General features: G+C 36.5%; 1 protein-coding gene across 1 annotated transcript in view; it reads right to left on the bottom strand.

Annotated features, from left to right (window-relative positions):
- The window catches only part of LOC138021852 (histone acetyltransferase KAT6A-like), a 35665-nt gene extending 24648 nt beyond the window's left edge, over nucleotides 1–11017 (bottom strand). Inside the window, exons 1-6 of the mRNA XM_068868873.1 lie at nucleotides 10874–11017; nucleotides 10539–10645; nucleotides 10206–10300; nucleotides 9899–10007; nucleotides 5691–5786; nucleotides 5180–5234 (exon numbers count right to left, since the gene is read on the bottom strand). Of these exons, the coding sequence (XP_068724974.1) occupies nucleotides 5180–5234; nucleotides 5691–5786; nucleotides 9899–10007; nucleotides 10206–10300; nucleotides 10539–10645; nucleotides 10874–10898 (487 nt within the window). The 5' untranslated portion in view covers nucleotides 10899–11017. The remainder of the gene's footprint in view (nucleotides 1–5179; nucleotides 5235–5690; nucleotides 5787–9898; nucleotides 10008–10205; nucleotides 10301–10538; nucleotides 10646–10873) is intronic.
- Between the last annotated feature and the right edge of the window lie 362 nt (nucleotides 11018–11379).

Here is an 11379-nt window from a genome sequence, read left to right as displayed (position 1 = left end):
AAAAAAATGCCTTCAGGACTGACTCAAGCTCTCTGAAAAAAGTTTGACCTCTAAAAATACCATTTGCAGTGTGAAACGAATGTAACTGAGATCGGAGATGGAGGATCTGATGTTCAAACTTAGAAGAAGGTAAACAAGTCACGCTTGCCTGGTCACAGATCTTTGGCAATTATAAATATTCAAAATTCTTGTGAAATACTGTTTAAAGAGGCCTTATTGATGCCCAGACAAAGCACTCCAATGCCAGAGGTTTGACTTGCATGTGCCTTGCCAACAAGCATCATAAAACCAAAAACATAACCCACCCTTAATTCATCCTCAAACATACCAAATCGAGTTAAGTTTAGATTATGCTAAATTAAAAATATATATACTACAAGCTAGTCTAAGAGTACATGTAGCGTACTACAGACTTATAATGTAGATCACTGTTAAAATGGCAAATATTAGAGTGTGAAGGACAGCCCTAAAGCCTAATGAAGACATACCTACACGTCAGAGCAGAGATTGTGATTAGAACAAAAAAGATCCAACTGAAAAAGCCAAGAACTTCTTGCCTCAAGACGACTTTTTAAAACATATGCAAAACATGCCAGCCCCATAAAACATTTATTCCTTTCTGTTGTTTGTTCTGACATGTGACTAAGCCTAATTGCATTCTCCTTATAGCCATACAATGGATTTTTCATTTGCATCTTGTCAACAACCTCAGTGAACAAAGTGCCTGCCTTCAGGAGATTGGAACACAAGGAAAAACTGAGAGTCAACACTCACTACTCTTCAGAAACCCGTCTACTGATTGGTTGGCCCTATGAACTGTCACCTGCTACTGTGAAATGCTGTCTTTCATTGGAGACTTTAACATCAACAAAGTCTTTAAAAACCACAAATATATTCAAATTAGATTTTTGAAATGCATGGCAAATTTCCATGACAAAAGCCTATTCATAGGGAGTATGGCAAAAGCAAACAATGCCTTAAAAAATATCTGAAAACAAATAATGTAGAAAAAAAGTGAAGAAAAATAGAGTATGATGACAATCACAAGGGATAACTTTGAATTAATGTTTTTCCTAGGAGACCTAAAGGCTGGTTACATTGTATTTCTCTACAAAAGAAAAATGTTGCTAATGTGTTTGACAAAAAGGCAGCACAATTATTCTTCTCATCTTATGAAAGTTTATAAAAGTTCTAGTTCCAGTGGGACTTCAGCTATATTATTCTAATTTTCCTACTTTTGTCTGGTTGCTTCTTGAAATACAATAATATTATAATACATTTTAAATAAAGTCTGCACTTTCTTCTTTTCACTCTCCATTATGCTTTTGGATCATAAAATGAGCCAGGGAAAAAAATTCACTGATTCAGTGCAGCATAATGTTCCCCTCTGATAAAAAGGTCAAGAGATAGAAAAGAACAAGACTGAAGAATTTTGGCAAGATATCACTACCTAAACTAGCACATGTTTTAATTGGTTCTAATATCAAACTTACGACTCTCAGCTGGTTTGTCAAATATTATTTGCATGTAATTACGAGAGGGGGCAGAGTTGGCTATCTTAGTTTGAACATCACTGACCTTGAGACGCCATTAAAAGGAAATTCAATTTCAAATTCAATAATTATTAAAATACTCTTGGCAATCTGAGTTTGCCTCAACAGCCTAATAATAATAATGATAGCAGCATGCCAATTTTTTTTCCTGAGAGGAATTAAGCTCATCTACAAAATGCAGATGTATATCCAAACATCTAAACCAGACACATCACTTTAACAAAGGATATAATTATTGTTTAATTTCGTGGCATGCACAACCTCTTCTCACCCCAAAAGAGAAGATAGAAATCAAGGAGCACATTCTCTTTTAAAGAGAATGAGATTTGGTATCAAGTAAACTTGAAACAATAAATCACAGAAATTGTTTGTTTATTGCCTCAATATCTCAATTACTTGAACGTCACAATGTAAACTGCTGAGACAAGGGACTAAAGACAGAGTTCACTGTCTTGCCAAGCTCCAATATAAAAATTTACCATTACTTTGGATTGTAAGAGAAAATTCTTATGTGAAAAGCACCTGTTGAAGATCTAGAGCAAGGCCACTCTTACTGCTGTAACTTTATTTTGTTCAAGAAACTAAAGGAGACTAGAGTAACTATTAAATTTCTTTATACCTTCCAGTTCTTCCATTTTCTTTGGAGTAAGTTCTATGTCAAATTTGTTTGATCACAATTTTTTCGGTGTTCGGGATAAAGTCACCTGATGTTTTATGTAATGTAAATCTTACAAGAGTAAGTTGATGACTAATTATTGGCCTAACCACGCAGATACTAAAATTAGCGGACTCTTTCCTTGTGATATTAAAAAAAAAAAGATAATTCTTCCCAAGCAAATACTGGTCATCAACAGCCATACAGTACATTTTAAAGCTATTACCCAGAGAAAAACTCCTCAATGTGTGGTTCCAGAAAATATCCATACCCCCCCCATGGAAGACTTTTTGATTTGCACCCCCCCCCCTCCCCTCAGGATTATCTGTTCCAGGGGGTCTTTGATGACCCCCCCATCCCCTCAGGAATTTCCAGAATTTTTGTACTTATAACAAAGAAAGTAAATTAGTTACGTAAATACGGTAGAATTTTATTACAACAGTGTAAACATTAAGGTTAACTTTAATAAAAATATAATGCTTTGTTAAGCTCATTATCCAGCTAAACTTTTAGCTTCTTTGCCATCAATTTTGCAAATTATGTTTTTGTTGTTTTTATGTAAGATTATAAGCTTAAACATTTGGGTTGCACGTCAACTGCTTCACATTTTTGGGCAAACTTCGATGAGCACGTCTCACTCGCTTAAACAACTTTGCAAACCATAGGAAATAAAACAGAAACTTACAAGGATCCTTTGTCTACACATTTTGTCAGTTTCATCATTTGATTCTTATTTAGAGACCACACATGTTAATGTGGTAGGTTTCGTGAACGTCGTCACAAAGGCGATTGTTTTACAAAGAATATTATTGACGCCAAAATAATCCATCATATTTGTAAACTTAGTTATGGCGATTTAAGTGCAGTCTTAAAATTTACTGACTCTCCAGCAGTCCTTCTTGGCGGTAAACGACACCCAGCCTCACTGTTGCTTGCCTTTGAGCCATGGATGGAATCCAGAGGGTGACTGCTATTGTTTTTGGCGTGGTTTACTTCCTCCAATGAGTAGTGAAACCCCTGTTATAGAATTTCCAGTTTGACGTAATGGACTAAACCTCAACGCGATCATTTACTCAAGAAGAGAAAACTTGACTCCCGGTTCCTGTCCGTGGTCTAAATGCCTCCCACAAAAAAGAAAATGTTGTTGCACGCAAGCATTGAGATGGTGAGAAATTGCGTCTCATTGCATTTTCAATGAGTTACAAGTACTACCCCCAATAAAACATGAATCCTATCAAAAATGTGTTTACTACATGTGAGGGTAGCAAAAGCGATACTCAAGTGAACGGAAGTGTTGGTTGGACGAAAAAACTGGAAGTCTGGGGACGAGACTCCAGTTGAGACCGCCATTTTAAATGTTTTGAATCCGTTCCAAATGAAAGACACATTGCTTTCAATGTTTTGTACGTGGTTCAAGACCCTTTGGAAAAGTAGTTTCCCACGAAACCCCCCTACCCCTTGGAAATTACTGCCCTTCAACCCCCCCTCTCCCTCAGATTTCTAGTGATCTTCTGTGGGGGGAGGGGGGGGGGGGTATGCATATTTTCTGGAACCACACAATATACACTAATACCGTACTTACCCGTGTATAAGTCGACCTTTTATGGCCTCAAAAGAAGCTCCAAAAATTGCCCTCAACTCATACACGGGTCAAAGATTTAGAGCCAAGTTCCAGCTAAGTAATTTATTCAAAATTAACATAATGTTGTCTTGGGCATACCGAACACAGTGAACAAAATAATTCAAAATGAATGAAAAAAGACTTCAAAATGAATGTAAGCAATTCCAGTAGAAATGAAAAAGGATTTGTCCAACTCTAAATGTTGAAGATACTCACAAGCACAAATATGAAATAGAGCGGAAAGCTCTAAAAGGCATTTCTGTTTCTTCAAATAAAACACAATTGTTCAACAGCTTTGTAACCTGGCGCAATATATAATTTCTGACAGTTGAGCGTGCGAATAAGACAGAAATTGATATTTCCACAGCACGAGAACAGAAGGGTCTGGGTACGATTGGTGTAAGGCATGATGGGTAGCAGGTTGTCTATAAAGTGTCAGTTCATCACGTGGTGAGGCATTCTAGGCCTCCATTAGTCCGATTAACTTTTGTTTCTTTCATAATTCATTATTATTTTGTAACTAGAGGTCCTCTAAACCCCGGAGGGATCGTGGCATTGCATTGGTTCGGGGAATACGTTTCAAGTTTTTTCCCCCACGGGGGGTTTTTTGGTTTTTCGTATCCGGCGGTGTCACAGGGAATCGTTTCCCCGTAGTCAATTAGTTGGTGTTATTGTTCCACATGTAGGTGGTTCATGGTTGTTGCTGGTGCGAGGCCGAAAGATATCAAAATAAACCTAATGGATTGCTTTTGTCTGTGTAGTGAAGTTGAAATACCTCGTGTTTGCGTGCAAGCATCATCACTCGTGTTGTCTGAAAATGCTGGTTGGCAATGATTGTTTTTTATTTTTGTTACAAACCTGGTTGATTTAAATGCTTTTGCAAACTTTGTATTGTTTGGTTTATGAGTTTTGTTTTGTTTGTCAAGTGAGAAGTTACAAGTCAAGAACCAATTAAACCCTTGCACATTTCACATTGTTCGCAAGTTATTTTCAAAGATTGACTCCTGCTTCTGTGATGTTGTGCTTGTCCTCTAAAGCCCTTTATCCTTGAACAACGAAACAGGTTAGTTTGAGGTTTACATATTCGATTTTCTGAGAACTTTTTTGAAACTCAAGGGCAAAATGCCTGCATATACAACAACTGCCGAACCACAAAACTATTAAGCGCTTGAAGAATACAAGATTAGTGTCCCATGAACATTATTTTAACAACGAAATTAAGAAATTGCTTTTTTTGCCATCAAAAATGGGGGGTCGACTTATACACTGGTAAATACGGTACTACATGTATCTTGTCAATATTTGCAAATTGGTCAATCTGCTTTGGAATCAACTTTCAACCAAACCTACCATCAAAATACCAATAAATGTTATTGTTAGCATCATGACCAACAGGCTTCACTTTCTGAGGAACAACAAGATAAAAAAATGTTTTAATTCATTTGATCTGAAGTTCAAATTTCTCAACATTCCAGTGTACAATTTGGACTTGAAGGAAAAAAAATCTAATTTACTGGCAATTATTATTTTATATATAAGTAAAGATCGAATTTTAGGAAACGGTTCTGAAATGACATAATCCTTTGATATTCAAGACAGTTTTGTGTCTCTTACACTAGTTTCTGATTTAAAACAAGCTAAATTACAAGTATTACCAAACCTTTACTACATGCATTACAATTTGTTACAGACTGTATCTACAGCACACCAAAATATATTAATTTTGCTTGACTTGCTGAAACTTTATTCATGAATTGTTCTCACAAAACAAACTGACCCAGCACAATGAACATGCAAGCTTACATATAACAAAAGCTATAAAGACAATTATACTAGTATGAATGACGATATTCCAACTTACTGTGGAGTTGGGATTCAAGAAGTCTGTTGCAAACTCTTTTAATTCTTTGTCTTCACCATCTGTTAAATAGTCTATCAAATGCTTGAGCAGTAAGACCTGCAGAAATAAAAATATAAAAAAAACTAATAAATAAATAAATAAATGAAAGGCCAAGAAAAGCGCAGAAATAGATGGAGCATTATGTACAACATGTTTTACATACTTTTAGTCAAGTCAAGTCAATTTTTATTTAACTCACACAGAATATTATGTACATACAGTTTGGGTAATTTTACAATATTGTCTTAACAAAATAATGAATACAATACATAATGTAAATAGGAAAGAGTCAGAATGATTTACATGTACATTTCGTATATAAAAGGGAAAAGTACATAGCAGAAAGAAAGAACAATTACATGTAGCTTTCTAATATTTTATTATGGTGTACATATGCAGTAACGAGAACCATTTGAAGATGAAAAACAAAAACTCTGGTACGGCAGTTAAAAAAACTGGCCACATGTACAACACTAACTGAAAAAGCCTTTCAGCCAGTTGCAACATGCTTGATACATTCTTCCATAACCACAAGGGGTTCCAATAAAAATGAAGTTGGTGGCTGAATTGATTACAGTAACCAAACATTTTCATTGCCAAAATTTATTTTAATCTTAGGTTTGAAAGAATCTTTATTATATATGACTAGCTCCCTAAGCAGGCAAAACGAACCAAATCCTGCGCTGTGATTGGCTACCCGAGCAGGCATTAAGATGGAGCTATCTTGCACGCTCAGGATTTCTCCCTTGGTCCTGCAAGATCAGAGATTATAATAAATCCTTTATTGACCAAGCTTGCTTGGTCAACATGGCTGGATATTGGCCTTGTTCTTTCTTTGCGAATTATGGACCTTGATCATAAACAGGGAAAAAAGAACTTGGCCAATATCCTTCCATCTTGAGTCGGACCTCATTTTTGGTCAATAACCCATGTCTTTAATTACTTAATTACCACACTTGCTAGTACTCTCACAATCTGATTGGCTAATTTGCTGTTGTCTAAAGAGTCTAGACAACGCTGCCCACATCAACATGTCATGCAATATTGTAATAGCCAATCAGAAACACTCATTTTGGGAAATAACAAATCAGATTGTCAGAAAGTTACTCTTCCCTTATCTCATGATCTTGGTCACGCTCCAGTGTTGGACACTCACTTCCTTACTAATTTGCCCTTTGGGCAACCACTTGCCCATGGTTTTTTTTTCAGTTGCCCACCTTCTTAAGACCTGTTGCCCATTAAAACTCAAAAGGAGGCTTGTAAAATGTCAATTTTGTGTAAAATATGTCTAAAATGGGTTTGACAGACACAACTCCTGATGTATCAAAGGTGTTCTAGTAGTTTATAGCTTTTACAGATTTGCTTTGACAACCACATCTTTAAGCGAATTTCCTTTTCTAAAAGAGATCAAGGGAGATTCTTTGAATATCTCTCTGAGAATAGGCTGGTTTTGAATTAAATACCATTACTTTGTCCAACGCAGGGATCGCGTTAACGCAGAAATCGTGCATTTTTACGCAAATAAAATCCAAAAAATGCATCATCGAAATTTTAATGCATCCCAGGACGCAAGGCACTGACTTAAATAACTCACACAACTTGCTTTGATTTGTCAGTATATTCTGTTGTTTGTAAAACTGTTGGAGCGATCTGTGATCATAACTGAAGTTCTAAAAAATGGAGTTTAAAACATCTAAAAAGGTTAAAACTAAATTTTCGACCGTCTTCTGTGGTCTTTTTCAGAGGAATATACTCTGCAAGTCACTGAATAGATAAATAGCAAAAGACGTCACTGTTCGTTGCTCCTAAGGGAGGAAACCAGTAATGCGTAAACCCTTGGGAAGGGTGCTCTTTCATTAACAGAGTTCTTGTCCAGGAATGAATGTAACGGCTCAAGAAAAAGCCTTTGTCGGCCGGTCCTATGCATATGCACATGCGTCAATATTAATTCCAAGTTGATTACTCTCTTTTTCTCATAATTTAAAACATACTCTTTTTCTCGCAGAGGGTCACCAAGATTTTGGGACCCCCCAAAAATGCTTGGGACCCCAATTTGGCGGAACATGCGGGTCCCAGGACCCAGATTGGAAAATCCTAGTGCCATCCCTGCAACAGTATGTTCTTTGAGCATTGCAAAGCTGGTTGAAATTGTGTGACAAAAGGTAAATTTTCTTGCGCGCTTGTATTGTAGCACATTTGGCCGTGCGAAAACTGGGTTCCATTGTAACACACAGAGGTTTGTACCCATATATTTTTAACAGCAAAATAAATAACAGCAAAGAGATGTCATGTTGTTTATTTTTTTTATCGTGTTGGCGGTGACTATATTACTATTCACTTTCTTCGTTGACATCAAATCGTTCCGCAAAATACTGGTTGAACAACAATTCTGATTGCCCAATCAAGCAAGTCTTACAGTTGTTTACTTGCCCATGGATGTATTTTGCTTGCCCTGGGCAATCAGGCAAGCTGAGTCTAACACTGCGCTCTGAAATAAACATTTTCTTTGACATTGAATATTGACAGTGGTAAAAAAACAAGTTGAATGTGGTTTAGCATTGTCTGTACTCTTAACAACAAAGATATTCGTCAAAATGTTATGGTTGTGGTGTTATACATACATTTCTGTTCTTTGCTACCAGCTAATTACCATATCATGACACAAAAAAAACAAGACCACAACTGTTAGGAAAATTCTACTTTCATGATCTACATGTACAACTGTAGCAGCAGTTTAGTGGTAGAAACGTTAACATTCCTAAATCCCGAAAAAAACTTTTTGTAGCAGTGTAAAATAACATTAACTCAGCATTTCAAGGGAAATTTGTCCCTGTGCTCCACATACAAATTCACCTACAAATACAGATAGAATCTCTTGGCAGCCTGGTTCAACTGGTCAGAAAGATTTATCAAGATTACAATGATAACTTTTCTGCATAATGTCCAACAATATTACTATCACAACAAATACAAGCTACTCAGACAGCTGTACTTAGACAAAGACAAGCGAACAACATAGTTGGTTATCATATGAAGCACCACTATATCAGTTATCAAACATGAAACAACCACCCTTACCCTCTTTCATGCTAAGTGGTATATTTCTTATTTCTTTGTCCTTTCATTTTCACAGTGGAAAAAAATTCTACTCTTTCTTTACTAAATGCAATCTCAAAGTTGTTATCAGATTTTTGTGGGAAAGTCATGTTTATGTACAAATATCAGGTTTGTTTTTCTCTGCAATCAATATATAATTGCCAGGATGCTCAGGCACAGCTCATTGCTGTGGCATCACACAATATTCTTTTGGAATAAATCAAAGTCTCAAACTAAATTAATACATGTTTTCTAACCTTCAATTTTTTGAGTTTCATGACATTTAAAGTCAAAAGTGCAGAAACTAATGGTAACTAATTATGACCAACTGAGTTTCTATTCTCTCTATTGTATATCTTATGGATACTATTTCAAGACCAATTACAGCTTCTCATTTTAAAATACTTCACTGTTCCTTTGTATTCTTTAACTTCAAATAAAATTATGACCATAAATTTGTGCAGTACACGATTGCAATAGGATTTTTTAAACATTATTTGTTGGGTTCAAATTAAAGTGATTAAAGCCTCAGACAATACACTAACAATAACACAATCATAACAAACAGATAAAAGCAATATTTTGTTGTTCAAACGGCATTCATTTAGCCTTTAGCAATCAGGGCTCCTTTCAAGCCAAAATATTAGCTGAGCTTATTCCATTAACTCTTTTGAGTTTCCTCCAACAGGTAGCTGTTGGAGTCTAAGGATTATCTCACTTTCCACTTGACCTCAACGAAAAATGACAGATCAACCAAAACCATTAGACACGTTTACGGTTAATATTGCTAAAACAGATCGAATTAAAAATACAACTGACAAAGGAAGTTAGAGGAGAATGACTTCAAGAGTTTCAGGGGTTCGAGCCAGTCGCCATCTCGCACGAAAATCCGCCACAAATAGCGTTCGAGAAAGAGTGAAAAGATAAAACTTGCGAAAATAATTAGTTTAAATCTATTAACAGTATTTAGATTATCAACCTCGGCACTGAAAATGTCCAACGGGCGTAACACAAAACGCCCACGTAGCTGCTGTAGTTCCAGCAAAAAACGAACTCTGCGTATAAATACTTACTCGCTCCTCCGCGGAAAATGTTTCGTAACGTTTGCCTTCTTCAAAGGGTCTCCAATTTGAGGACCTATTTTCAAACTCCTCCTTCAAGACTTCCTGCCATGTTGATATCCTAAGATAAAAGAAAAAAAACGTCATATAATTATAAAAAGAAACATACCGTTTTTCTTCCATGAGAAATGAACAACTGTGTGAGAAACGGATGGTTTCAGCTTGGTGTTATTATTTGGACGCCATTATGCACCCTTCCGCAATAATTTACAAGAAAAACAAAAACATTTTGCTTACATCTAAGCCTTTATTCACCTACTTTATATCACGTTTGGGGAGTAAAATTCGCAGCAAATCACAGAATATTGCCAAAAGGACTGAGCTCTTTGACTCCAAGAAGGCGTTCTCTAACTCCTGCAAGTGATACAAACCCGTCAGCACAATTCAACAGCAAGTTGGAATCAAAAATCAATTGCTCCGGCTTCAAATAAGCGCCTAAACGTACACTTTAAAAATAGCAAACGGACAACTTCAAAATTTAGCATTCGTTTAATCAATAACTAAACATGCAACTTTTTCCCTAAGGGAAAAACAACAAACAAGCGAGCTGCGTAAAATCTGGTAATTTCGAAATCGATTTTTTAATGCAGACCTCGGCAGTGAAGTTGACAAAACCAAACTTTCCCTGGAATACCCGCAGGAACTGGGCAACAAAAACAAATTCCCACATCGAGCGCATCCCATTTGTCGGCAAAGCACCTAGGAAATTAAAAGAATAAAAAAATGCAGTTCCTGGCATAAATGTTTATTGAAAAGTTCTTGGCAAACCTCGGGCCCTAAAATTACAACGTGTGACAAGTTGAAATTTGAGTTCACGCGATGACAAGACGCAATTAGTCACAAACGGGCACAATCGCGTGATAAAGCAGAGAAGATACAAACAAGTCAAGAGCAGTAACGATCCATTCTACTGAACGAAAAAAATACCTTGTTTGTGACGTCCCCGCATCATAAAAAGACGCCTCAAGTTTGAAAAATGTCGCAAATTTTCATGTTAGTTTGCAGGAACTCGACGACTCCTCACTTACTCCGCCTCGCTTTCGTATTCAAAACATAAACGTCATGTTTAGGCACGTGATTACAATGTCAATCAAAAGGAGTGTTTTCATGGTGACCAACTCTAAAGGGGCGTAAGATCGACCTTTGTGCTTTAAACACCCCGCAAATATCTGAGGGAAAAAAACTCTTCTAAAAGGCGGGTGTTTTAATACTTTTAATAGACGAAGCACCCTCCAAGGTCATTGTAATTTAAAGCCTGTAAAACAAGTCGAGTCCCAGTTCGGCACATTGAAGGTTGGACCTCCTTTGACACGTGTTATGATTGCGTCGTGTATTCCTAGACTCATGATCGAAAAACTGATAGTTTCAATAATTTACTGGGATCATAATTACCATATCCGTAAACACACTTGCAACAATGTCACATTTGACAA

The sequence above is a fragment of the Montipora capricornis genome, chromosome 10, assembly GCF_036669925.1.
Source record: "Montipora capricornis isolate CH-2021 chromosome 10, ASM3666992v2, whole genome shotgun sequence".
NCBI lineage: Eukaryota > Metazoa > Cnidaria > Anthozoa > Scleractinia > Acroporidae > Montipora > Montipora capricornis.
The sequence above is the reverse complement of the archived record's forward strand: the minus strand, read 5'-3'. Positions and strand labels throughout refer to the sequence as shown.